The 23,828-nt window shown below is 34.1% G+C and overlaps 2 protein-coding genes across 2 annotated transcripts; both read left to right on the top strand.

Annotated features, from left to right (window-relative positions):
* Nucleotides 1–14,558: 14,558 nt before the first annotated feature.
* Nucleotides 14,559–15,164, top strand: LOC132270244 (late embryogenesis abundant protein At1g64065-like). The gene has a single exon (XM_059771435.1). It carries the CDS (start codon nt 14,559–14,561, stop codon nt 15,162–15,164), a length of 606 nt encoding a protein of 201 aa, XP_059627418.1.
* Nucleotides 15,165–20,311: 5,147 nt separating this feature from the next.
* LOC132270243 (late embryogenesis abundant protein At1g64065-like) lies at nt 20,312–20,923 on the top strand. Its single transcript, XM_059771433.1, has one exon. It carries the CDS (start codon nt 20,312–20,314, stop codon nt 20,921–20,923), a length of 612 nt encoding a protein of 203 aa, XP_059627416.1.
* Nucleotides 20,924–23,828: the final 2,905 nt, after the last annotated feature.

Genomic DNA, 23,828 nt, shown 5'->3' with positions numbered 1-23,828 from the left:
TTCTCCTGCAGTCGTTTTGTAATTTTTTACCTTACTTTGAAAGGTAAAAAATTACAAAACGACTGCAGGAGAAATTGAATTACAAGCAAACTTTGCTAGGGTGGTCACCTTTCATGTAAGTCAATTTACCACGTACATAGGTACCAATACTTTGTTTGGCACAAGAGGAAGGTGACTCAGGGAGGTGGGGGTGGTGGACCCCACCCACACATGCACCCCAAACCCCCATCTTTCTATATTGACCTATTGTCGGCAGGGATGGATTAATTCTTTTTTATAACCTCTCTTAATAATTTAGATTTAAAATTTATAACATGATGCAAATAATAATATGTAAAATTCATAATCGTAAACGGTTCTAAGTAGTTAATGTCGCAATTACGTCTGACACAACTCTACCTTGAGTTTTCCAATCCAACTCCAATGGTCAACCTTTTATTCAAATCCAATTTTTCATTCGAAATTCCATCAATTACATTTTCTTTTCTGATCCACAATTGTTTTTAACTTAGCTAGTTCAATTCTTAAAATATTGGTTACACTTGCTTTGAAACGAATAATACAATTTTTTTTTTTTGTTTTTTTGAGTGCGTGTTTAATTCTTAAAATATTGGTATCACCTAGAGTCGTTTTCATGGGCTTGATCGACCACAAGCAAGATGATATATGGTACTTATATTTTCTTTGTTTTTTTTATGATAAGCTGGAAACAACTAATATTTGACATTATTTTAAAGAAAATGTTTCCTTTTATATTCAAATTCATATCTTTATAAATGCAAATTTGTAACTTTTATTTAACACAAAAATGTTTTATTATAGTGGTACGTCCTTTGTCTCAAAATAATAAGTGAGAATGCCTAAGTAATATTTTAAAATTTTTTTTGTCAATATATATATATATATATATATATATATATATATATCCTTGACTGATTGGTGGATAAAACATACAAATGAATGGGAATTAGAAGTGTTAGATATATATAATTTTGGGGAGATTGTGAAAATTATATATTTTGGAGAGGTTGTGAAAAATATATATTTTGTAATGGTTAATTTCGTTGTCAAAACAAGTCCGATCGACTTGTAATTTTTTGGTTCAAAATTTCAAGATTGAAGATCGGATGTAGATTTGAAAAAGTTCAAGTGTTCATATTTTAATACACTTCGGGATGATGAGAACAATGCTTTACAAAGATATGTGAGTGTGTGAAAATACTTAGGAAGTTTTAGAAGTTTAAAGTTTTTAGAAAGTTTACATTCTACCTATTTTGAATTGGTAGCCAAATCAAGGAATATGTAGTCGAATAAAAGGTTTCACTTCTATCCATAGGGAACCGGTAGCTTTCATGAACCAGTTCAAGGTCTTCTGATTGGTTTTGGTAACTTACCTTTCTGGTCTGTTTTGATTATTTTTTGCTTTAGACTTCCTTCCAAAATCCTATACACAAAATTGACTTGTTTTCCAAGTACAATTAGATTTTCAAAAATCTATAAAAACATGTTTTCTCAATTAGGAATTTATGGTTTTTTGCATACAAAATTATGATTTATTTGAGATCCTTTTGAGAGATATTTTTCAAAAAATCAAATCTGATTTTATTTTTGAGAGCACATATATAAACACAAGAGTGATTTAGGAGTGTTGTTCTCTATCCCATAGGAATTGGAGCATAATTAAAGATTCAGAAATTCTAAAAGTAGAATTCATTCATTCTTCATCAAATTCAGATCTTGAAGAAAAGGGGGTGAAGCGATCACACTTTGAAGGGGTCAAAGCATTCATGGTGTGTTATTTGATCTAACTGCAACTCTTCTACAAAGATCAAAAGTAAGCCCGAGGTTGAGACCTGTTGGACGGGGGAGTTGCAAAGCCAAGGATTGTCAGCGATTGGTTTTTGGTAGAACGATAGGGTGTGAGCTTGAGTCAAAGTTTAGTGTACTTTGCTTCAAACATAGTGGATCGTTTTGCTCTGAACTACATAGTGCACGAGGTTTTCCCACAATAATTGGTCTATTCTATCAATTGGAGTTTCCTCTTAAAAATCCTAGTGTCATCTCTCAAACTTTATTTATTTTACTTGCACTTTATTTTTGCTTTGTGGGTTTGATTTTAGTTTTATTTCAGTAAAATTAAAATAAGTAAAAATTAGATAAATGAGCAAGTTAAATCTATTCACCATCTTTTTAGGTTAATTATCCATATTATATTCCACAACCATTCCGCTGCGTTCAACTCACAAAAAGTAGGAAAATAAGGGAACAACTTGGCAGTAGTTCATCCAGACTATTTTGAAACCAACGAATGAATTGATCTCAATGATAGGAGGTTAATTAACTGTGCGAGTTACGCAAGCTGAAATGGTTGTGGAAACTGAGTATGAAATAATGCTTAGAGTTGGTGAATATATTTGATTTATTTTTTTATTTGATTTTTACTAAATTGAACTTTATTATAATTATTAAAGTACAAGTAATGAAAGTATGAGTTAGAGTTTGATTTCGGGATTTTAGTGAGAAACTCTTAATTAGAGAAACTTATTCAATTAATGAAAAATTTCAGAGGCTCAAGTGAAACGATCTCCTATCTTCGAAGCAAAGTACAATGGATCATAACTTAAGTTCACACCCACTATGCCCTACTAAGAACCATTTGTTGAGCGTCTCAAGTTTTACGAATCCCCCATTCAAACTCTCTAGACTTAATGCTCTCTTTTGACCCCTGTAGAAGGATTGTTTGTAGATCACAAACACTTCACGAAAGCTCTAACCATTTCGTAATGTGATTGATTCTTCAATTTCTTCGAATCTGAATTTGATGAAGATAAATTTTGCTTCACTAAATGGTATCAATGGTTCTTCAATATCACCAACTCTAATCAGGGAAAAAGAACAACATCCTAAATCATTTGTGTGTATAGTACGTGTGTTCTCAAGATGAAAAGCGAAACTCTTAGAAAAATCTCACATAAATGCCCTCTAGGGTTTTCAAAAGTTAGGTGCTATTTGATAACTCAATTAAGCGCTTACTGAATGGATTAAGCGCTTATCTAATCAAGTGCATTTAATAGCATAATTTATAAATTACTGAAAATGGTAAGCGTCACATAAAATGAGGTAAAATTTTAAGCAACAAAGACATTACTTATCACTGAACACTGTATGCTAAAAATTAAAAAATATATCAAAAAATAATTATTTTTTAATTACAAATTAAAAACTTCAACATTTAAAATACATCTCTTAAAATTTTTAGTACTTAATTTTTAATTATATCAAAAAACACCTTAATCTCAAAAGCTTTAATAATATATGAATTAAATAGTGTATTTATAGATATTTCAAAAGTTAAGGTTTGGAAAACTTAACAATTTAGTGCAAAAATCTCTCTCTAAAATCCGACTAAAAAGAAAGTTGAATTAGACTAGAAAAGCAGTTTCCTTTTCAATATCAGACAAGTTCAACCGGTTGGGCTTGAAACTCAACTAATTGAACTTTTACATAGTGAAGTTTTCTCTCTGCATAAGTTCAACCAGTTGGATTCCAAGTTGAACCAGTTGGACTTTTACAAAATGCAAAAATAAAAATGTTTTATAACTCTAAAAAATTCACTGCACTATCTTCAAACTCAAAATATATATATGTAATGTGTCCTCACTTATATACCTTTCCTAAATGTTGTGCTCATTGCATCGAAGTAGAATTGCACATATGGTTTTACTTCCGACATCAAGATTAAAATTTAAATAGAATATTACAACTTCAAAATTTGCGTTCATACCTCACAAATTGAAGGAATGGTGGTAATTAAAAAACTCTGAATGAATTCCATGAATAGTTGGAAGTAGTGATTTATGGTATAAATGGTAGTGAGAACAAAGGAAATTCAAATTGTGCTAAGATTCCTTTAATTAGTTCGTTGGAATTTTTCAGCCAAAGATGAAGTTAAATGTGATGTAGGACAGAATTCTGCATAGTTTGATAAGCAGTTCAACAAATTTGTTTTTGACAAATCAATAATATTTTTTGGGTGGAAACGACGCATTAAGAAAAACTCACTAGATGTAATTGTGGGCCATACTGGTGTTTTCACCAAAAACCTTCATTTTGGGATCCGAAATCACGTTTTATTATGTTCTAGGAGGCCTGCCGATTATTTCGGGATTTTTGTTCAAGGCCTTAACGAAGTTCAAATGCTCTAAAATTTTAGATTTAATATTTTTTATTTATTAGGTTTCTTATTCTATTTTTTTTTTGGATTTTTTACAGAGGATTTATTTTTATGCTTATTTCTAGGATTAGTTTCCTTGTAGGATTAGATTTTAGTTTCCTTCTAGTGTTAGGTTTTGTGAGATATAATTTTTGTAATTGGCTAATTTCGGTGTCAAAACAAGTCCGATTGAGTTGTAGTTTTCAAGTTACCAAATCAAGATCGAGATCGGCTACGGAATTAGAAAGTTATTCAAGTTTGATAAATTATGATTTACGAAAAAGGTATGAACAACACTTTAGGAAGTTGTTTCCCACTTAGGACACTATACATACTATGTATGTTTCTTCAAAGTTTACAAAACAGAATTTTTCCAAACTGATAAACCTTCCCTTCAATTTTGTCATGTGGGAACCAGTACCAAACTTTGCTACAGGTTCAAGAACCTGAATTTCAAAGAAAACTTTCTCTTCTCTGGGAACTAGTTCCAAAGTTGGCTACTGGTTCCACTTGCTGATACAGTTTAAGATTTTAGTTTCATGTTCTATCTAAACTTCCTATTTGATATAGAATTCCTTCCAAAAGTTCTATGCACGAAAATTACCTTTTCCTATGCATATTTAGGTCTTTGAAATTCTATATAAACCTTGGTTTTCATCTAGGTTAATTTGGCTTTTGCATTACAATTTTTGATTTATTAAAAGCTTATTTGAGAGATATTTTGTGGAAAATCAATCTGATTTTTCTATTTTTATTTCTTGAACACACACATAAACATAAGAGTAATTTTAGGGTGTTGTTCAAATCCTGATCTTGTTTAAATTTTATTGAATGTTGCATCTACAACAATCAGAGAAGTAGATTTATTTCTTCTACACCAAATTCAAATCTTGAAGAACAGGGGTGAAGTGATCACGCTTTGAAAGAGTCAAAACATTCGAGGAGTTTTATTTGATCTACCAGCAATCCAACTACATAGATCATGTGATACCCCCGGATATCAAACCAATTAGTAATAAACGAACACAGAATACAATTACGAAAACAGGAATAAATAAAACTGTTTGAAAAGAAATAGAATGATACTCCACATATTGAAACCTCAGAATAAAATTTTATAAATAAAGAAATATTCTGATACATCCAACTCTCCATTTCTAATATAACTCGGGAATCCATCTGGTGGACCCCTAATGAACTCCAACACTGAAATCAACAACTGAAGAACTGAAGAAACTCCTACGTCGTCGGAAGAATGAGAAGCCGTCTCTGTTCAGCACGAACAAGCTCTGAGACCTGGAACCGTCCGTTTCCTGAAAAATAAGAGTGGGTCAAGCCCACGAACAGGTTCTATTCTAACTATAATCCAAACAGAGACCCGATACGCAGATACATCATAGATGTCTCAACCATATCTATATAGTCCGTAATAGATAAATATATATCCACACTACAGGACTCTCACTAGACTATGCTGAGGGTCTTAACTTGAATAGAAGGTAACATGCAAAATGCACCTGAGTGGGCATGACTACCTAAGCCTGACAGGGTATACCTCAACCAACGTAGCTAGCTACGCATGATACTGCATATATGCTACCTAACCGTCGACTATGAGACTCAAGCTCAGATCGCGGTACCATAATTTATATATATAAATTCCCATCCAAACCAATGTAGTGCTGCTCAACTGTTCGTTGCCATGACACGACATAAAATTAGAATTTAAATGTTCTAATTAAATCCCTATCCTTCCTATTAACAGAAAATATAAACAACCATCTAATATGTCGTTCAATTGTTTTAGTTGACAGGACATAAAACCATGTAGGATTTAACTGTTTTAGTTAATCCATTCCGTATGTATGAATAGGTTGGAATTAGCATTTTGATCTAATCCGTCCCTCCGTATGCTACCGTCCCATACCGGTGCATAGCATGCAAATGATCCGTAATTGATGCAACATTATAAGCAGTACATCAAATAAAGTCCACATTATCCATATAGTTGATAAACACAGAATTTAAATAAGTCATCAACTAAAAATCTAGAATCCATCCATGTAATTAAACGAGACAAAGTTTACTAATTCGTCAAGTTAAATTTCAGCATCCATCTAGGTAATTAACAGAAAATATATATTTAATTCTTTAATTAATTCCAGGCCAACGTCCAATTAGATTGACAGAACCTAAGTACTAGTTCAGCAATTTAAATCCAAACTCTAATCCAAATAATTGCAGTGTAATGCTTAAAATTACAACAATTAAAATTCCAAGCTTAAATCCATGCATTGCAGAAAAGTATTTAGTATTTCAACATTTAACATCCAGGATATGCATAGATCACACTTGTTAATTAAATGATCCTAGCATGCACCTACAACAAGATTTATAAATATATACATACTCCATTAAATTGCTAAAACTAAATTAGGCAATTAAACTTCTTCCATCCGTTAATAACCTGCACTACTGTATACCTTCCTACGGTTAAATCCCTGAGTACAAAGATATTAATTTATTAAAAGTGGCTCTAGTATAGCATGATATAATGTTTGGAATCCATGTTCCAACTCTTTTTTATTTATAGACACAGTTTGCACAATTAAATCCTTTCGGTCCGTTAAGTCCGTAAACCGACTTGCCTTAGATTTTCCTACGGTTTAAAACATTGGCATATAAACAAATTAATGCATCCTAGAGCTTTAATACTCCATGACTTAGTGTTTAAAAACCATCACAGTAGCCCAAAACACAGTTCAGAAAACCACATTCGAACCAAACAAGGCACAAACTGTCCCAGAACTCACATATGATCACAGAGCCTTCTCCAAAATAAGTGGAGCAGGCTTTAAACTATCTAGAGCTACATCTCCCACAAGGGGAGCCGGTTCCCCTTGCCTAGAGCCGGCTATCTCCATGGGAGAGCCGGCTCTCTCTCCTCTTTGAGAGCCTCTACTACCTCTGCAACTTCTTCGGCCTTTCAGCTTCATCTCCGGCTGCTTCAACCCACTATGTTTTTCATCAAATTGATCCTAACAAACTAATATACATCCAGTGATATTCTAGTTATACATTCAAACCAGTTTGCATTCAACAAAACCATAAGAACCATTGCCGATTAATTTACGTTTTAATAAGAGGTGATATATTTCAATTTCCAGAAACAATGTCAATGCATCTAAAGACATACAAACAAACAATATAGCACTTATTAAGCATATATTATTCAGTTAATCTCTAATTAAAATCCTAGATAACATCTAAAGATGCACAGAACACAGGCAACGGGAAAGAGAAAGGAAAGAACTTGCCTTTATAGTTTTGGATTCAAAACCCTATTGCCGTCCTTCTAAGTTTTTCCGGTGATCCAATTCACTGTTCAATCTCCTATTGCTCCATCTTCCCCTCTCCTACGTCCGTCTTTCAAGCCACGGCCAAACCCTCGCCAAAGTTGCTCTGTTTGTTTCTCACAACCTCTCTCCGTTCCTCTATGTTTTCTCTCAATAACTCTGAACGTAAATAGGGTCTGTATTTGCTAAAACCCTAAGGTGACATACTGCTATATATATATATATAGACTTAATTAAAACCCTATTCCCCTATAGGATTAAAAACAGAGCCCTAATCTAAATCCTAGTCGGCCCAAAAACAAAGCCTACGTTTAAAATCTATATCGGCTACATTAGGTGACGTCTAAAAACTCACTTAACTTAAATATAATATTTTAAACCCAATAATGAAATTAATACAACCAATTCCAATAATTACCAATAAGTCCACTCAGACAAATAATAATATAATTAATGCAAATAATTCAAATAATTACAAATAAGTCCAATTAACAATCAAATCAAATAGAAATAAAATAATTCAACACATACACAAATAGGCACAAAACCAATTAAGCAAATAGACACTAAACCAATTAAAAATGCACAAAAATAAATTTTAAATTTCAATTTTATCCTTTTGGAAAATAGGGGTATTATAGATCAAGAGTAAGCCTAAAGTTAAGAGCTATTGGACGGGACGTTTCAAAGCCAAATAATTGTCAGCAATTTGTGTTTGGTAGAAGGATAAGGTGTTATCATGAGTCAAAGTCCATTATACTTTGTTTCAAACATAGTGGATCAGTTTATTTTTGGACTACACAATCCGCAAGGTTTTTTCCACAACAATTGGTCTATACTACCAATTAAGGTTTCCTTGCTAAAAATCCTGGTGTCATCTCTCAAACTCTATTTGCTTTAATTTATTTTTATTTTGGATGTGATTAATTGATTAATTTCTAAATTAAGTAAAGCTGATTAAAATAGAAAGACACAGATTTTAATATTTTCCTTAAAAACTTAAACTTTGCATAAATATCTTCCGCTGCATAAACTTGCAAGTTTTCTCTATTATAAATATTCATGTATTGTAAGAGTAAAATTTCACCTTTTATCAATAATTTTTCAGAATTCTTTGTGAATTTATCTTTTGTTTTGTGAATTCAAAACATCGACTTTGTGGATTCAAAGTAACATATTCCTTGTGAATAATCTATCATTTTTCGCTACGTCAGTTGGTATCAGAGCCTTGATTTAACCTGGGCTGATGACGATTGCTCATTTTTGTAGCACCCACTATGCCGACGATGATCGCAGAGTGAAGGCCCCTTGGGCAGCCATGCATACTTAAGATTGGTTTTTAGCAACTGATTTTGGAATTGGTGGCAACCAGGTTCGTGGTTTAGTTTGTGTTCACCCTGATGATGTGTCTCGCAGCCAACCGAGCATGTGTTATGTTCCTGTTTATCCATGTAGGCCTCCAGTCTATGCGGATTATTTTGATGATTCTTCCGATGATGAAGAGTGCATACTTCATAATCGAGGTAGACTCAGTAATCGTGAATTTTAGGTAAAACTTGATCTACTTACTTTCAATGGAAGTTTTATTATTGAAGATGTCTTGGACTGGATTGAAGAAGTTGAAGAATTTTTCAAATATTTTGATGTACCTGAAAACAAGTAAGTTCCGTTTGTTGCCTTTAAGATTAAATGATCGACTTCCATTTAGTGAGAACAACTACAGTTTCATCGAATGAGGGAAGGATCACATCCAATTCGGTCGTGGTACAAGATGAAACGGATGTTTATGGCTAAGTTTCTACCATCAAATTTTGCATGTGATTAACTGATGTAGGACAGAATTATGCACAGTTCGATAAGCAGTTCAACAAGTCCGTTTTCGACAAATCAATAATGTTTTTTTGGGTGGAAACGACGCATTGAGAAAAACCCACGCCATGTTGGTTTTCAGCTAAAATCCTTCATTTAAGGATCTGAAATCCCATTATATTGTGTTATAGGAGGCTTGCCGATTATTTTGGGTTTTTTGATCGAGGCCTTAAAGAAGTCTATATGCTCTAAAATTTTAGATTTAGTATTTTTTATTTATTAGGTTTCTTATTCTATTTTTTTCGAAATTTTTAGAGAGGATTTATTTTTATACTTATTTCTAGGATTAGTTTCCTTGTAGGATTAGATTTTAGTTTCCTTCTAGTGTTAGGTTTTCTCTATTATAAATATTCATGTATTGTAAGAGCAAAATTTAACCTTTTATCAATAATATTTTAGAATTCTTTATGAATTTATCTCTTATTTTGTAGACTCAAAACACATACTTTGTGGATTCAAAGTAATTTGTTCCTTGTGAATAATCTATCGTTTTTTGCTACGTTAGAATGCCACTTTAATGCGTAGCTCAATACAGTTTCAGGAAAAGCAAGTGATGGAATCGAAAACTAATAAAAAAAGAAACACCACACAAAAATTTACGTCGTTCACTAAAAATTTAGGCTATATTCCCCAATAGTAGAAATTACTTCATTGTGATGAAGGACAAAACCAAATTACACAGTTCAATATGAATAACTTCCCCCCCAACTATAGTGCTGTAGAATTAGAGTTAGATATTGTTAAGCGTGAAAATACCAAAATACTACCCCAAAGCTTTTAAATAAGGTGTCTAATAATAATATTATCATAATTTTCTTCTTTGGAAAGTTAAAGCAAACACACATGCATCCACAATATGTCTTTAGTCAGTTTGAACTCTTAACAACCTTTCATTTGAAGAGAAGATATCCTACAATCGAAACTAAAGGTTTGATAATATTATCAGATTCCAAACTTATTATCATTCTATAATTATACAAAGGATGTAACAATTGTTTCTTATAGGATAGTTGCAAAGCTACTGGCTAATCGTTTTAAAGAGTTTCTCCTTCTATTGTTAGTGAGTCGCAAAGTGCTTTTGTCTCTGGGAGACAAATTACTGATAATATTTTGGTTTCTCATGAGCTACTTCATTATCTCAAGCATAAACGAAAAGGTAAAAAAGCTTTTCTTGCATTGAAGCTGGATATGAGTAAGGCCTATGATCGAATCGAATGACCTTTTTTGTTAGCTATGCTTGATAAATTGGGATTTCATTCACGTTGGCTTAAAATCATACATGCTTGCATTTCTACGGTTTTCTTATTATGTGGTGATTAATGGTTGTTCCATGGGCTTGTTTAAACCCACGCGAGGGCTTTGTCAAGGGAATCCATTATCCTCTTATTTATTTATTTTGTGTGCTGAAGCTCTCTCATTTTCTATATAGGTGGCGCTTCAGCATCGAGTTATCTCAGGTATTCGGATTTGTCCGCAAGTTCCAGCTATCTCACATCTATTTTTTGCAAACGACTCGATCCTTTTATATTAGGCCTTTACTACCGAATTAACCTTCCTTAAGAATTTCCTCCAGCGGTATGAACGGGCATTGGGACAACAGATCAATTTTGCCAAATCATCTATTTTTTTCCTCCAAAAATACTAGTGCTGAGGATAAAACAAGCTTATGTCAGTTGCTGGAGATTCAAGAAGAAAGAGCGTATTCTAAATATCTGGGAATGCTGGCAATTATAGGGAGATCCAAATGGGATATTTTTTAATATATTTCATAACGTGTTGTTGATAGATTAGCGACTTAGAAATCCTTGTTATTATCGCCAGCTGGTAAAGAGGTTTTACTTAAAGCAGTGTTGAGTGCTTTACCAACGTATGTGATGTCCTACTTTAAATTGCCCCGTAATCTTTGTAATTCCATCATGAAGCTCATTCGCAGATTTTAGTGGGGCAAAACCGGTGATTCTCCTAATATTAATTGGATTAAATGGGAGGCCTTATGTGATGCGGAAGAGGATAGAGGATTAGGTTTTTGGTGCTTTGAGGCTTATAATGAGGCTTTGTTGGCTAAACATGGATGGAATTTTATGGTTTCCCAAAAAGGAATGGCTTTTTCACTCTTTAAATCTAAATATTTTCGAAACTGTTCCTTTTTGGAAGCGAAATTGGGAAGTAATCCTTCTTGGGCTTGGTGGAGTATTTGGTCCCCTCAATCTCTTATTACCGCAAGGTCTAGATGGATAGTGGGAAATGGACAATCCATTAATATTTGGGATGATCGTTGGGTTCCTGGTCTTTCTGTTAAACTTTCACGACCTCATAATAATATGGTCCCGATTTTTGTTTCTGATTTATTTGATAATTAGGGTCACGACTGGAATGTGAGTTTACTTCACTCTTTGTTTCCACCTGCTATTGTTGATGCTATTCTTATTGTTGATGCTATTCTTAAATGTTCCTTTAGTATCTTTTCTAAAGCGGACATCTTGTTTTGGGACTTAGAGCACAATGGTGTATTCACTGTGAAGTCCGCTTATGGACTGGCTCATAGAATGCTGAGTGGTGGTAATGGCCTTCCTCAATCGGTTTCATCTTCTTCTTCCCATAATAAGAGGCTTTGGAGCAGTATTTGGAAATGTAAGGTTCAACCCAAAATTCAGCATTTCTTGTGGAAGTGTTGTAAGCTTGCTATCCCAGTCCGTAAACTCCTCCTATCCCATGGTATTGGTGTTGAGGTGGTATGTCCTTGTTGTTGTTTGGAAGAGGAATGCATTGAACATATGATTTTTCTTTGACCTTAATCCATCTAGATTTGGAAGCTATCCCCGATGCGGTTTGATTTTGTTTATGACCATCCTATATTCTTTGTTGATTGGTGGATGAATTTGCTTCGTCAGTGGGAGGATAAGGAAGGGGGGTCGGATGTGTTTAGTTTTGTTGCTTCTTGTTGTTGGTTTATCTGGAAGGCTCAAAACAAGTTTGTGTTCAGTGAGGAGTGTTGGGATACTAAATGGGTTGTTAGTATGGATTGCTCTATTTTATGGGAATTCAAGGATGCTTCTAATGCTCCACCCCTAAGGTTATCGCAAGGTTCGCTGGCTCATAGCTCTCTTCACAAAGCTTCCTATTCTCTCTCGAGATGGATGCCTCCACAAGCGGGTGTTGTGAAATGTAATGTGGATGCGTCTTTTTTTATCTCATCACATGATGGGGGAGGCGGAGCTATTTTTTGTGACTCGGGGGGGGGGGGGGGGGGGGGGGGGGGGCTGCAGCTTCTGCAGAGGCCATTTGTCTTAGAAGGGTAGTTTTATAGGCGCTAAGTTTTTCATTTGACCACGTATGGTTTGGATGCGATTCTCTGATTGTTGTTAAAGCGGTTTCTAATGTTGATCGTGCGCCAGTTGAGATTCAAGCCATATCCTTTGATATTCAAGTGACGCTTCGGAGTTTCTCATCCTCACATTTTAGTCATGTTCATAGGCAGGGTAATGAGATTGCAAATGCTCTTGCAAAGCTTTCTAGACGTCATATAGCTCAGGATATTGTTCTTGTCCATATTCCTGTTAATATCCTGGGTCTGGTGGCTACGGATTGTTTATTTTAATCCGTGCTTTGTTTGTGTTTGCAAGGTTAAAAACAAGAAGAAGAAAAAAAAAAAAAAAGAGGAGGAGGAGGATGATGTAACAGTGGCAGAGGCCTCAACCCTGGGATATTTTCATTACTAAAGAAGAAGCATGTCATTTGGGATTTTAATACTAATGTAATTGTGGAAGGAGATGCTGAGTCATTCGTACTGGTAGCAAATTGTTCAAAAGTCAGATCCACTAATAAAGCAGCAATAATGGAGGACGGAAAATATTTGATTAAAATGGCATCGACTTCTAATTGGCTCTTGCGCGTCTCATCTGTGCATACATGCATATATATATATATATATAAATAAATAAATAAAAACGTCACGAATCATGACCACCTTGATAATTACACAATCCGAGTATAAAAAATTAAGCCTGAAGTATATCATCACGAAGCTCATATTTAAATACATAATTATGTAAAATCATCTCAAAATATATTAAAATAAAATTATGCGGGAGTACCAATTAGTCAAAGAGAACAGTTCAATTTGATTGAAAAAGTTTGACTAAAACATATTACTGTAAATAAAATTTAATAAAAAAATTTGATTATATAATTCTTATTCTATTCAGTACTGTATTGTGATATCTTTTCTCTTCTCAAATTAAAATTGATAAGAATTCAAGTTTAGTTAAGAGTAGAGTTCTTTATTACAATATACTAATATATATATATATATATATATATATATGCTCTTAAAATCTACACTGTATCATCACAACAATAATATACTAATCTTAAAATCTACACGTACTGTATCTTCACAACAATAATCATTAAGTCTAGACGGCAAAAGCTTTAACCCCTTTTGGTTAGTGTGTGTCTCTTTGAACTTTCTAATAAATTAATAATTAATTAATTAATTAAATATCCTAAAAAGTAACCATGAAGCTTTGGTATTACACCAAATACACCTGAAGCTAATTCTTATAAATTTATTATCACGGATTAAATGTGTGTACGCATATGTCTAACTCACAGTTGAAAAGTCGCATCTTGAATGCTACAACTTACCAAACTTTGCAGCATGACTAGAAACAATGGACGTGTGCTGTGTCTTAAACAAGAGACAATCTTGCAATAAATCAAATTCGAATGGAAGTTTCTGTGACTAATAACTAAAACGTACACATACATACAACTTTAATGACAATGAACAGCAGTCTCAGCCAGCCGAGAGTCAAGACAAAGCCAAGTTGAGCCCATTTAGTCCAATATTTACAGCCGCCACAAAATAAAATAAAGTAAGTGTAAAGCAAAACCCGGACTCATCTTTCTGGTAGTTCTCACTATTCCCTTTGCAACTTGCCATCAATTTTGACCCAACCATTTCACTCTATTTATACCCTCTCACACTCTCACAAACCCTTTATCCCCATCTTCATTTTCTTCGCAACCTTAACCAAAAACTCAACACATATACACATACATACATATATATATATATATATCACTGTTTTTTACTAGCAGAAAACGGAGTTTATTTGATGGCGGAGTCAAAATTTTCCGAGGAGGAGGTGGTGGCGGATCATTCCAGAAGGCTTCATCGCGAGAAACGCATAAAGTTTGTGAAATATTGTGTTGTTTTCATTGTGTTCCAGACCGCAATTATACTGCTCTTTGCACTTACAGTCATGAAAGTCAGACGCCCCAAGTTCCGAGTCCGGTCAGCAACGTTCGGGAATTTTGATGTGGTGACATCGACTAGCAATCCGTCGTTCAACATCAACATGATTGCTGAACTTGGGGTCAAGAACACCAATTTCGGCCGCTACAAGTACGACGACAGCACTATTAGCTTCTACTATGGGACAACACAGGTTGGGACAAGCTATGTTCCTAATGGCCGAGCTAAAGCTAGATCCACCAAGAAGTTCAGTGTCATCGTGGACTTGTCATCGGCCACTTTACCGAGCGATCCGCGCTTGGGACAATATTTGAGCTATGGGATCTTGCCTCTGACCGCCCAATCGGGATTGAGGGGGAAGGTAAAGGTGATGAATATTTTCAACAAGAGGAAAACCGCGAATATGCTTTGCACCATGGATCTTAACCTCGCCATCAGGACGCTGCAGAATATACAATGCAAGTGAGGTGTAATTTTTGGTGTTTTGGAGTTTTAATTTTCGAAGAAATATGTATTCTTAGTTTTTATGGTCGGGAAGAAGATAATAAGTGTTGATATAGTCCCTTATTGGATCATAATAAGATCATATTTTTATGAGTTTGGATGCAATTAATTTGGTTTCTGGGATTCAATTAATTTGTTCTTCATTCAAGAATTGGGGATCGCCTAAATTTTGAGATTCCAAACTAACGTTAGCCCACCATATTGGATAACAGGATAAGATATCGAAAAGTTGTTTAAGTGGAAATATACTCCATGTATTTTGTCAAAAGAAAATTTATTGAATGAGACATGAAAGGGCTACCAACCAAAAAATATCTTAGAGGTAATGTTGTTATCAGTCCCAGTGAGCCCCAAGCCCACCTCCATGCTTTGCCCTATCTCAGCCCTAACCTTGGCCCAGCTATATTCCGGCAATATTTTTGTAGATTTATGAAATTTTATGTATGAATATTTTCTAAATATAAATGGTTTGATGAATTTAGCATTGTATATTATGAGCTCTTTTGGGTTCATATTATCCGTTATGCATATTTTACTAGAACAGCAAAAACATGATTCTGGGTGTATATTGAACTCGACCGAAGCTTTTTCTCGGAAAATGGACTGAGATTGGGCATGGGGTCTAACATGAAAGGAAACGCATTAATTCGGCAATGATTCAGCACATCCCAGTTGACCGGCATAGTTTGGGGCTTTTGAATTTTTTTTTTAGTACTTAATTTGAATACATATAAACAAAATGTACAACTATAAAGTTGAGCATGCCCCTATGTACAATGAAAAGAGTAAACAATCTCGTTTAAAGCATTGAAAATCTCATTTTGAATGGATTGACGATCATCTCTAATTTTGTTCAACATCGCTTATCGTTTCTTTCCTTCTAAAGGGTGTATACAATACTGTAGCAGAAAGCAAACACCAATTGAACGAATTGTTCCATACCTTCCTTTTCACATGAGTATATTGCAGCTAGCCAATACCAGAAAGGACTTCATCAGATCAGTGGAAGATGGACATTGAATGCAACCTTAGAAGAGAGCTGTCAAAACTATTTTTTCTAACCCAATGTAGGAGTCTCCCGCCATTGTAGGGTTCGGGAACGTTGTGCACAGCTTTACCTGTGCATTTAGAGAGGTGGTTTTCCATTTCGAGCCAATGACCTCTAGGTCAAAAATGGAGCTAACATATTGTTGCGCCAAAAGTCTGCCCTCAGAGAGCAGTCAAGATATAGCTGGTAAATTTGCATTGGAAGAAAAGATAAAGTAGATAATTCAGTGACTAGCTAATCCACAAAACACACAACTAGATGAAGAATGCCTTTTTGGATGAAAAGATATTGAGTGTTCAGTGTTCAGTGTTCAGTTTTCCCCTAGCAGCCAGCCAAAACTATGGAGGAGTGCTTAGGGACATAACCAAAGAGATTCACTGCAAGGAATTCATAAAACGTTTGGTTGAAACTATGAAACTCACTTATCATTATTCATTTTCAGAAAAAAAAACACTACAATTCTATACAAGTGAGAGAATACAAAATTTTGGCTACAAGTACATATTATGTACTTATGTGTGTGTGCGGGCATAGATGCATGCATACATACTCTGTTCGCTTATGTATTTTATGCAAATTTATATACATACATGTCTACATATATATATATATATATATTATTATTATTATTATTATTTTCTTAGATAGGAGTTGCATATTGCAAGTGTACATTTGAAGAATAACTTCGACAAAATAAAGCGCTGGACCGAGTATATTTCTATTCTATGCTGGAGGCTTATAAAATCAATGCACCTAGGAGAACAAGTCTTAAGGACTCAGATTGCACTGCCCTAGTGGAAAAAGATTACAAGCAGGTCGACTATGCTAGATGGTCCCAACTGATATCTATTCTAATCAGCATTCAACTTTTCTGGTGCAGCCACCTAATTTTGCCTAAATCAGTACTCACAAACATTAACAGAATTTTCAGATGCTTTCTGTACGTGGGCAGGATCTGAAGCTATAAAAAGGAATGCCAAGGTAACATGGAGACTAATATGCAAACCTAAAGAGGTAGGAGCCTAGGTCTATCTCATCAAGAAACATTGAATATTGCAACAGTTTGGTGGCAATGGACAAGAACACATCTCATCAAATAGAAATGCATTTGGAATGAGAAAATACCTCAAAATTGCTATTGGAACTGGCACAAGCTCCTCCAGCTCGAAAATTTTGCCAGTCCACTCATCGAAGCTGCTGTAAGGAGTGGAGAATCACTCTTTTTTTCGGCGTGACAACCAGTTACCAAATGGAGCTAGCTTGCCGAGGCACAATCGCATTCTTTCCTCCCTTCCAGATATAGGCTCTTCCACCAAACTCAACAGCTTCATAGAGGATTCCTCGTAGAGTTTTCCTCCAAAATTTATTTCACTGCTATCGAAATTGTCCTCAATTCCCCCTCCATTTCCTCTTATCCAGACATTTTCTTTTGGTCCCATTCCACCTCAAGCCAAATCTCTCTAAAACATACAGTTCTACACCTCTCACACCGAGCTCATTCTGTTCGTTTGAGCCATCTACTATAGAGCACCCTCTTTGTCCCCAAGAACTTTTTCATCCTATGGTTTGCAATACAAAAACTGGTTGCCCACTCTAGACAGTTGAAAGATGTACTTCTAACAAATTCCCGACTTTCTTAGTCTCTGTTCTTCCTCAAGTGAAACTTTTCTCATATTTTCTCTAATTTTCCATTCTTACTCCTCATTTGGAACTTCCTTCAAACACATTGTGGGTTCCATAAAGCTCCAAGAGACTTGAACAGATTTAAGGCTCGGTGTTCCCATCAATGGATGACCAAATATGTCACAATATCAACAGACAAATTGGTACTCTCTCCATTCGTGTACCACATTTAAGGTGAAAGGCACAATAACATCTTAAAATGCAGTTATCAACTTATCATCGAAATCCAAGAATCCATTAGAAGCAGGTTGCTCTTAGCAATAGTGAAGGATTCTCCGAAAACCGGGAGAGTGAGTCAACTGACCAAGTTCTCTAGCTTCCTTTCTCCCCTAAAAACGCAGTCGAAGAGAAAGCCACTTCTTGCCACCGAGCCATTATTAACTCCAAAAAAGAGTCTTTTGATTTTAAAAAGTGGGATGGGCCTCTCCCCAATAAATTCTTATGTAAAGAGTCCTTTGATTTTAAAAAGTGGGATGGGCCTCTCCCCAATGAATTCTTATGTAACGAGTCCTTTGAGTTTAAAAAGTGGGATGGGCCTCTCCCCAATGAATTCTTATGAAACGAGTCCTTTGAGTTTAAAAAGTGGGATGGGCCTCTCCCCATTTGGTTGCTATGTAAATGTTTGTACTTTGTACTCATATCCATACACTTTGCTTTAAATTTCCGAAAAAAAAAAAAAATCTTGTACAAAAACCAACTCCGGATCACTTTCAATCTTTGTAAAGACTAGTAATAGCTAGGTGTAACAATTCGGACATTTGTTAAAAAAAAAAATCTTGTACAAAAATCAACTTGGGATAACTTTCAATCTTTGCAAAAACTAGTAATAAATAGATACAACAGTTCGGGCGTTTATTTGAATACTGGTTAAAAAGTTTAAGCTACTAGTAGCGCTACATTATGCATAACGCTCCTCCTTCAGATTTAATGTGAAACACGAATAGTGCAATTCGGGTTTAATAGGAGATTCCCCCTTCCCAACTGCCAATTTTTGGCACAATAGCTCTCAAATATTTTTTAAAATATCTAAAATCCTCATGAACTGTTCAATTGCATGTGAATTCACATACCTTAAAATTATGTTATAATGATGTCCCTTAAAATAAATTAATAAGAAAATTAGGTTTTCTTTAAAATTATTTTCATTTTAGGTTTTCTTTTCATTTTAAATTTTTGTAAAATAAAAAATTAAATTTTTTTTTTTTTTAAAAAAATTACTTATCATTAAAGTGATGTTATAATGATTAAAATTTCCTTTAATATAAATTTAAGAAAATTTAGATTTATTATAAATGATTTTCATTTTAGATTTTCTTTTCATTTTATTTTTTTAAAAAATAGACATTGAAGAAAAATTGAAAATTATGGACCATTAAAGTGAAAATGCCCCTCAATATAAAATTTAGGTTTCTTTTAAAATGATTTTCTTTTTAGGTTTTCTTTTCCTTTTTAATTTTTTTAAAAAAATATAAATTTAAGAAAAATTTAAAAATTTTCCGTTGTATTTTTATTTACTTATAGAAACATATATTTTATTATTGTTATTATTTTACACTAATAACAATCCATTTAAATATATTTTTTCAAAAATAAGTTTTAACAACACTATACGGAATCATTCCTTTGTATTAATTTTAATTTTATCATTGAATAGAATTCTAAAGAATTACATAGTTTCATCTGTGGGTATTAAATACCATGCAAATTCCAATTTTATACAATAATTTACGAAAAATCACATTAAACCCCCAAAACTTTTAAGTTTTTTCACAATACCCCCTAACTACATCCCTGCACAACCTATATAGTTATTACAATGATTATTTGTCTCACATCGAATCTGAATATAAATGAATAGATATGTAATACTATTCGAATAAATGGGTAAGCGCGACAAAACAAAGGTCATAGGAATTATTAATTTCTAGCTTCAATTTATAGTAAGTAAAAAACATGAATAGATATGTAATATCTAAAACAATACAAGAAAACATTAACATCGCTTCCAGATGACCGTGACTTATAAGGCTGAAAATTGTTGTCCGATTTCCAATGCCGTTGATTCCGGGAATAGTGACAATTTACAACCGCGTCGAGCTATCATTTTCCTATAGAAGCATCTGTTAGACTAAGATGACAGACGTTATGTTTTTGAAAATAATACGCGCCAAAAGTCAGACGCGTAAGACGCGTTTGAAAGCTTCAATATTAATGATGTTCCCATTTCACACTTTTCACATACCTCTTGTTCTTTATATATATATCTACTAAGCATTCATCCTCTACCGTCAACACATTTCCTTCAAACACCTACCAGTAAACAAGCAAAAATTCTCCTCTCTATAAACCTAGCTTGTCAATATTAATCAAGAAGATTAATGGCAGATAAGCAACAGCAACCAGGGCATCACATGCCAGAACCAAATAGCTATGGCCACGTAGACGAAGAGGCACAATCCAAAGAACTCAAACGCCAGAAACGCAAGAAACTCATTCTATATATTGCTGCTTTTGTTGTGTTCCAAACCATTGTTATAGTCATCTTTTCACTCACTGTCATGAAAGTCAAAACTCCCAAGTTCCGCGTTCGTGCTGCCTCATTCGAGACTCTTAATGTGAATGCTTCGTCATTTGACATGAGAATGAATGCTCGACTTGGTGTCAAGAACACCAACTTCGGTCCTTACAAATTCGACAATAGTACCATTACCTTCTTCTACAAGGGTGCAGCAGTGGGGAATGCTATTGTTCCCAAGTCAACGGCTAAATTTCAATCAACCAAGAGGTTCAATGTTACTATAGACCTATCGTCAAGCAGTTCAGAAATAGCAACTGATTTCAGTTCTGGGATTTTGCGGCTGAGCTGCACATCAAGACTGACCGGAAAGGTGGAGCTAATGCTGGTGATGAAGAAGAAGAAAGCTATCAATATGAATTGCACCATGGAAGTTCATATCGCGACCCAGCAAATCCAGAATTTGAAATGCTAATGATACAGTTTTATGTACGTAGTGTTTGGACTTTATTTTCGGAAAATATGTACTCTGTTTATAAGGGGGACAGTATATGTGACTTTGTTTTCCAAGGATTATGTATTTTGTTTTATTGTTTGTGTGAGGGTAGAGTAAGTAGTACACACAGCTAGAGTTCATTTCCTCTTTATAGACACTGTTTTTTGCTTTACATATTTGGATTTGTACCAGAGTTTAGAACTCATTTTATTAGTCTATGTTTTGTAATTTCTCTGTTTTCTGATTCATTCTTTGTTCTTCAATCCAGCCTAATAGCTCATTTAAAATCACAGAAAATTACAACAGGGTTGTAGGGTAGAAAGTCATTCAAATCTGACCACTTAAAAGTACACATTGTGGACCATAAAAAGAAAAGAGACAGCAAAGCTGTAGAATATATTTCGGCGGTTTAAGTATCCCCCACTTGGTCAACAATGGGTGTTTATTAAAAGTTTGGTACAGAACATGGTATGTTTTAGGTTTTTGGTCTAACATAAACAAAATGCCATGAGAAATCTGAGGCAACCCTGCAAGTTAATAAAAACCAAACTGTTTGCACCCAATTTTGACATGCAATTTGACACCATGTATCCGGTACAATGGTGAAAAACTATTACTTAATTAGAACTTTTAATAAATTCCATAACTTTATATCCGCCTACCCGTGATTACATTTAAAATAAGAAAATTAACTAAAAGAGCCCAATGGCTTGAATATTTTTATTTTTTATTTTTAGGGAAAAAAAATATTTAGCATTTAAGTATTTTAAGTCTAAAGTTGGGATCAGACATGCTTTGTCGCATTAAACGGATCTCAACACTTGCATGTGTAAATGCTCACAAATATATGAAATGAGATCCATCTAATACTGATACAGCACCTCGAGATTTTCTAATTATTCCTTTTGAATTCAATTGCACACTGACTAATTCTTCAAACCCACATGGACAGGGGAATGGCAATTAAGGCAATCAAATAGCCATAATTAAACTTTCAAATATGCCTTTAAATTGCCAAGAAAATATGGATATCCAGAGAGTGATGGTTGTGTAGGATGGACTATCACTCCTTTTCCAACAAATCAAATCTACGCGTTTGATGTAGGTACAATATTTAAGCAGCCGACAGCCATAATGATCTTTCTTAGAGTTGTGAAAAAAATTAACACCATATATATATATACAAGAGGTAAAAGATGTAAAACAATTCATTCGCATTTGACTTCTTTACATGGGCCTAGGCCACGTTTGCCTTCTTTACATGGGCCAATATGTAGCCCAATCCTTTTGAGAAGCTAGGACAATCCTCATCCAATATGTAGACATTGTAAATCTATCAACACTTTTTATAGAACTATAAGAAATTTGTTATCAATTCATTCGCATTTGACTTCTTTACATGGGCTTAGGCCACGTTTGCCTTCTTTACATGGGCCAATATGTAGACATTGTAAATCTATCAACACGTTTTATAGAAGTGTAAGAAATTTGTTATTTTTCCTATACATTTTTTATATTCTTTCAAATGCAAGAATAAGGTTTGTTCCATTAAATGTGTTTATTTATTTATTATTAATAATCTTTTATGTTATTTGTTATATGAGCTAATACCTTTCAAATTACATTTTGGTTGTTACTAATCGTTTTCCTAAACGTTTCCTTGTACTGCAGGGCATCCAAAGAACACAGATGTTGATTATTAATAATTGTATTCCTAAATATTTTCTTTTCTTTTCTTGAAGGACGACATAACACAAACGTTTGGCAAAATTTTCACATCATTTTTATATTATAAGACATAATTAAAGTTCTGGCAGAAAAACACAGATGGCGAAAAAAAAGAAGAGGTGAGGAGATTGCTGATAAAAAATTTGGGATTTCTGAATTGATTAAATTAGGCGTCGATGTGTGTTACAACGGAATGACGATCCTCCATTGATGAGACCAAGAAAAGGTTAGCTTGTGGAGAAACACACATCTTTCTCAAATGGTCAATTCTACATCAGTAAATGCAAGAGATGGACCATGTGTGTGTGTGCGCGCGCTTTTTTTATTTTTATTTTTATTTTTATTTTTTATTTTCTTTGTTAATTTGTATTGTTGATTTAAATTGTTTTCCTGAACCTGAGATATTACCCAATTTGTATTCTAAAATTTCAAAATCGTTAAATGTTAGTTCAATGCAAACTGAGTATAGATAGTGTAGATTCAAAGATTTTCACTGAATTTTAGTGCAAGGTATGTAACGCCTTGAATCTCATGATCCGGTGCATTAAATAAGATGATTCAAACTCTATCCGAAAACCCGGACAACAAAATGCGAAAGCTAAAGTCAAAACAGTCATAATATGAAAATCAAGGGTAAAATGGTCATTTCATGAAAAATATGGAGAACATGCAGGTGTACACCATTGGATAACTTACTCAAAATCCATAAAATTAGGCTCAAGAATGACCTAAATCGGGTTTAAAACAAAAATGATATGACCATCTGAAGAAAAATGGTTAATTGCACAAGTGAATAGCCCAGTGCTTGAGCACTGGAATGTTGTGCTCGAGCACAATAATGTTGTACTTAAGCACAAGAAGGTTGTGCTTGAGCACAAAGAAGATTACTGTGAAGAAACTCTCGAAAAATGCAGAGTTCGAGCTCTAGAAGAAAATACTCGAGCACTGAGGGTAGTGCTCGAGCTCAAAACCTTAAAAAATATCACAAACCCTAATATATGGCACTTAAAATCCGAGGCACCTCCTTGGTACCCTACAAGGTCCTAAGCACAACTAAAACTCGTAAATCAAAGGTAAAATGGTCATTTCATGACAAATATGGAGAACATGGTGTACACCATCAGATAGCTTACTCAAAATTCATAAATTTAGGCTC

Source organism: Cornus florida, unplaced genomic scaffold (assembly GCF_030987335.1).
Source record: "Cornus florida cultivar Cherokee Brave unplaced genomic scaffold, ASM3098733v1 CherokeeBrave_3.0.0_Hap2_Chr08, whole genome shotgun sequence".
NCBI classification, from domain to species: domain Eukaryota; kingdom Viridiplantae; phylum Streptophyta; class Magnoliopsida; order Cornales; family Cornaceae; genus Cornus; species Cornus florida.
The sequence above is the reverse complement of the archived record's forward strand: the minus strand, read 5'-3'. Positions and strand labels throughout refer to the sequence as shown.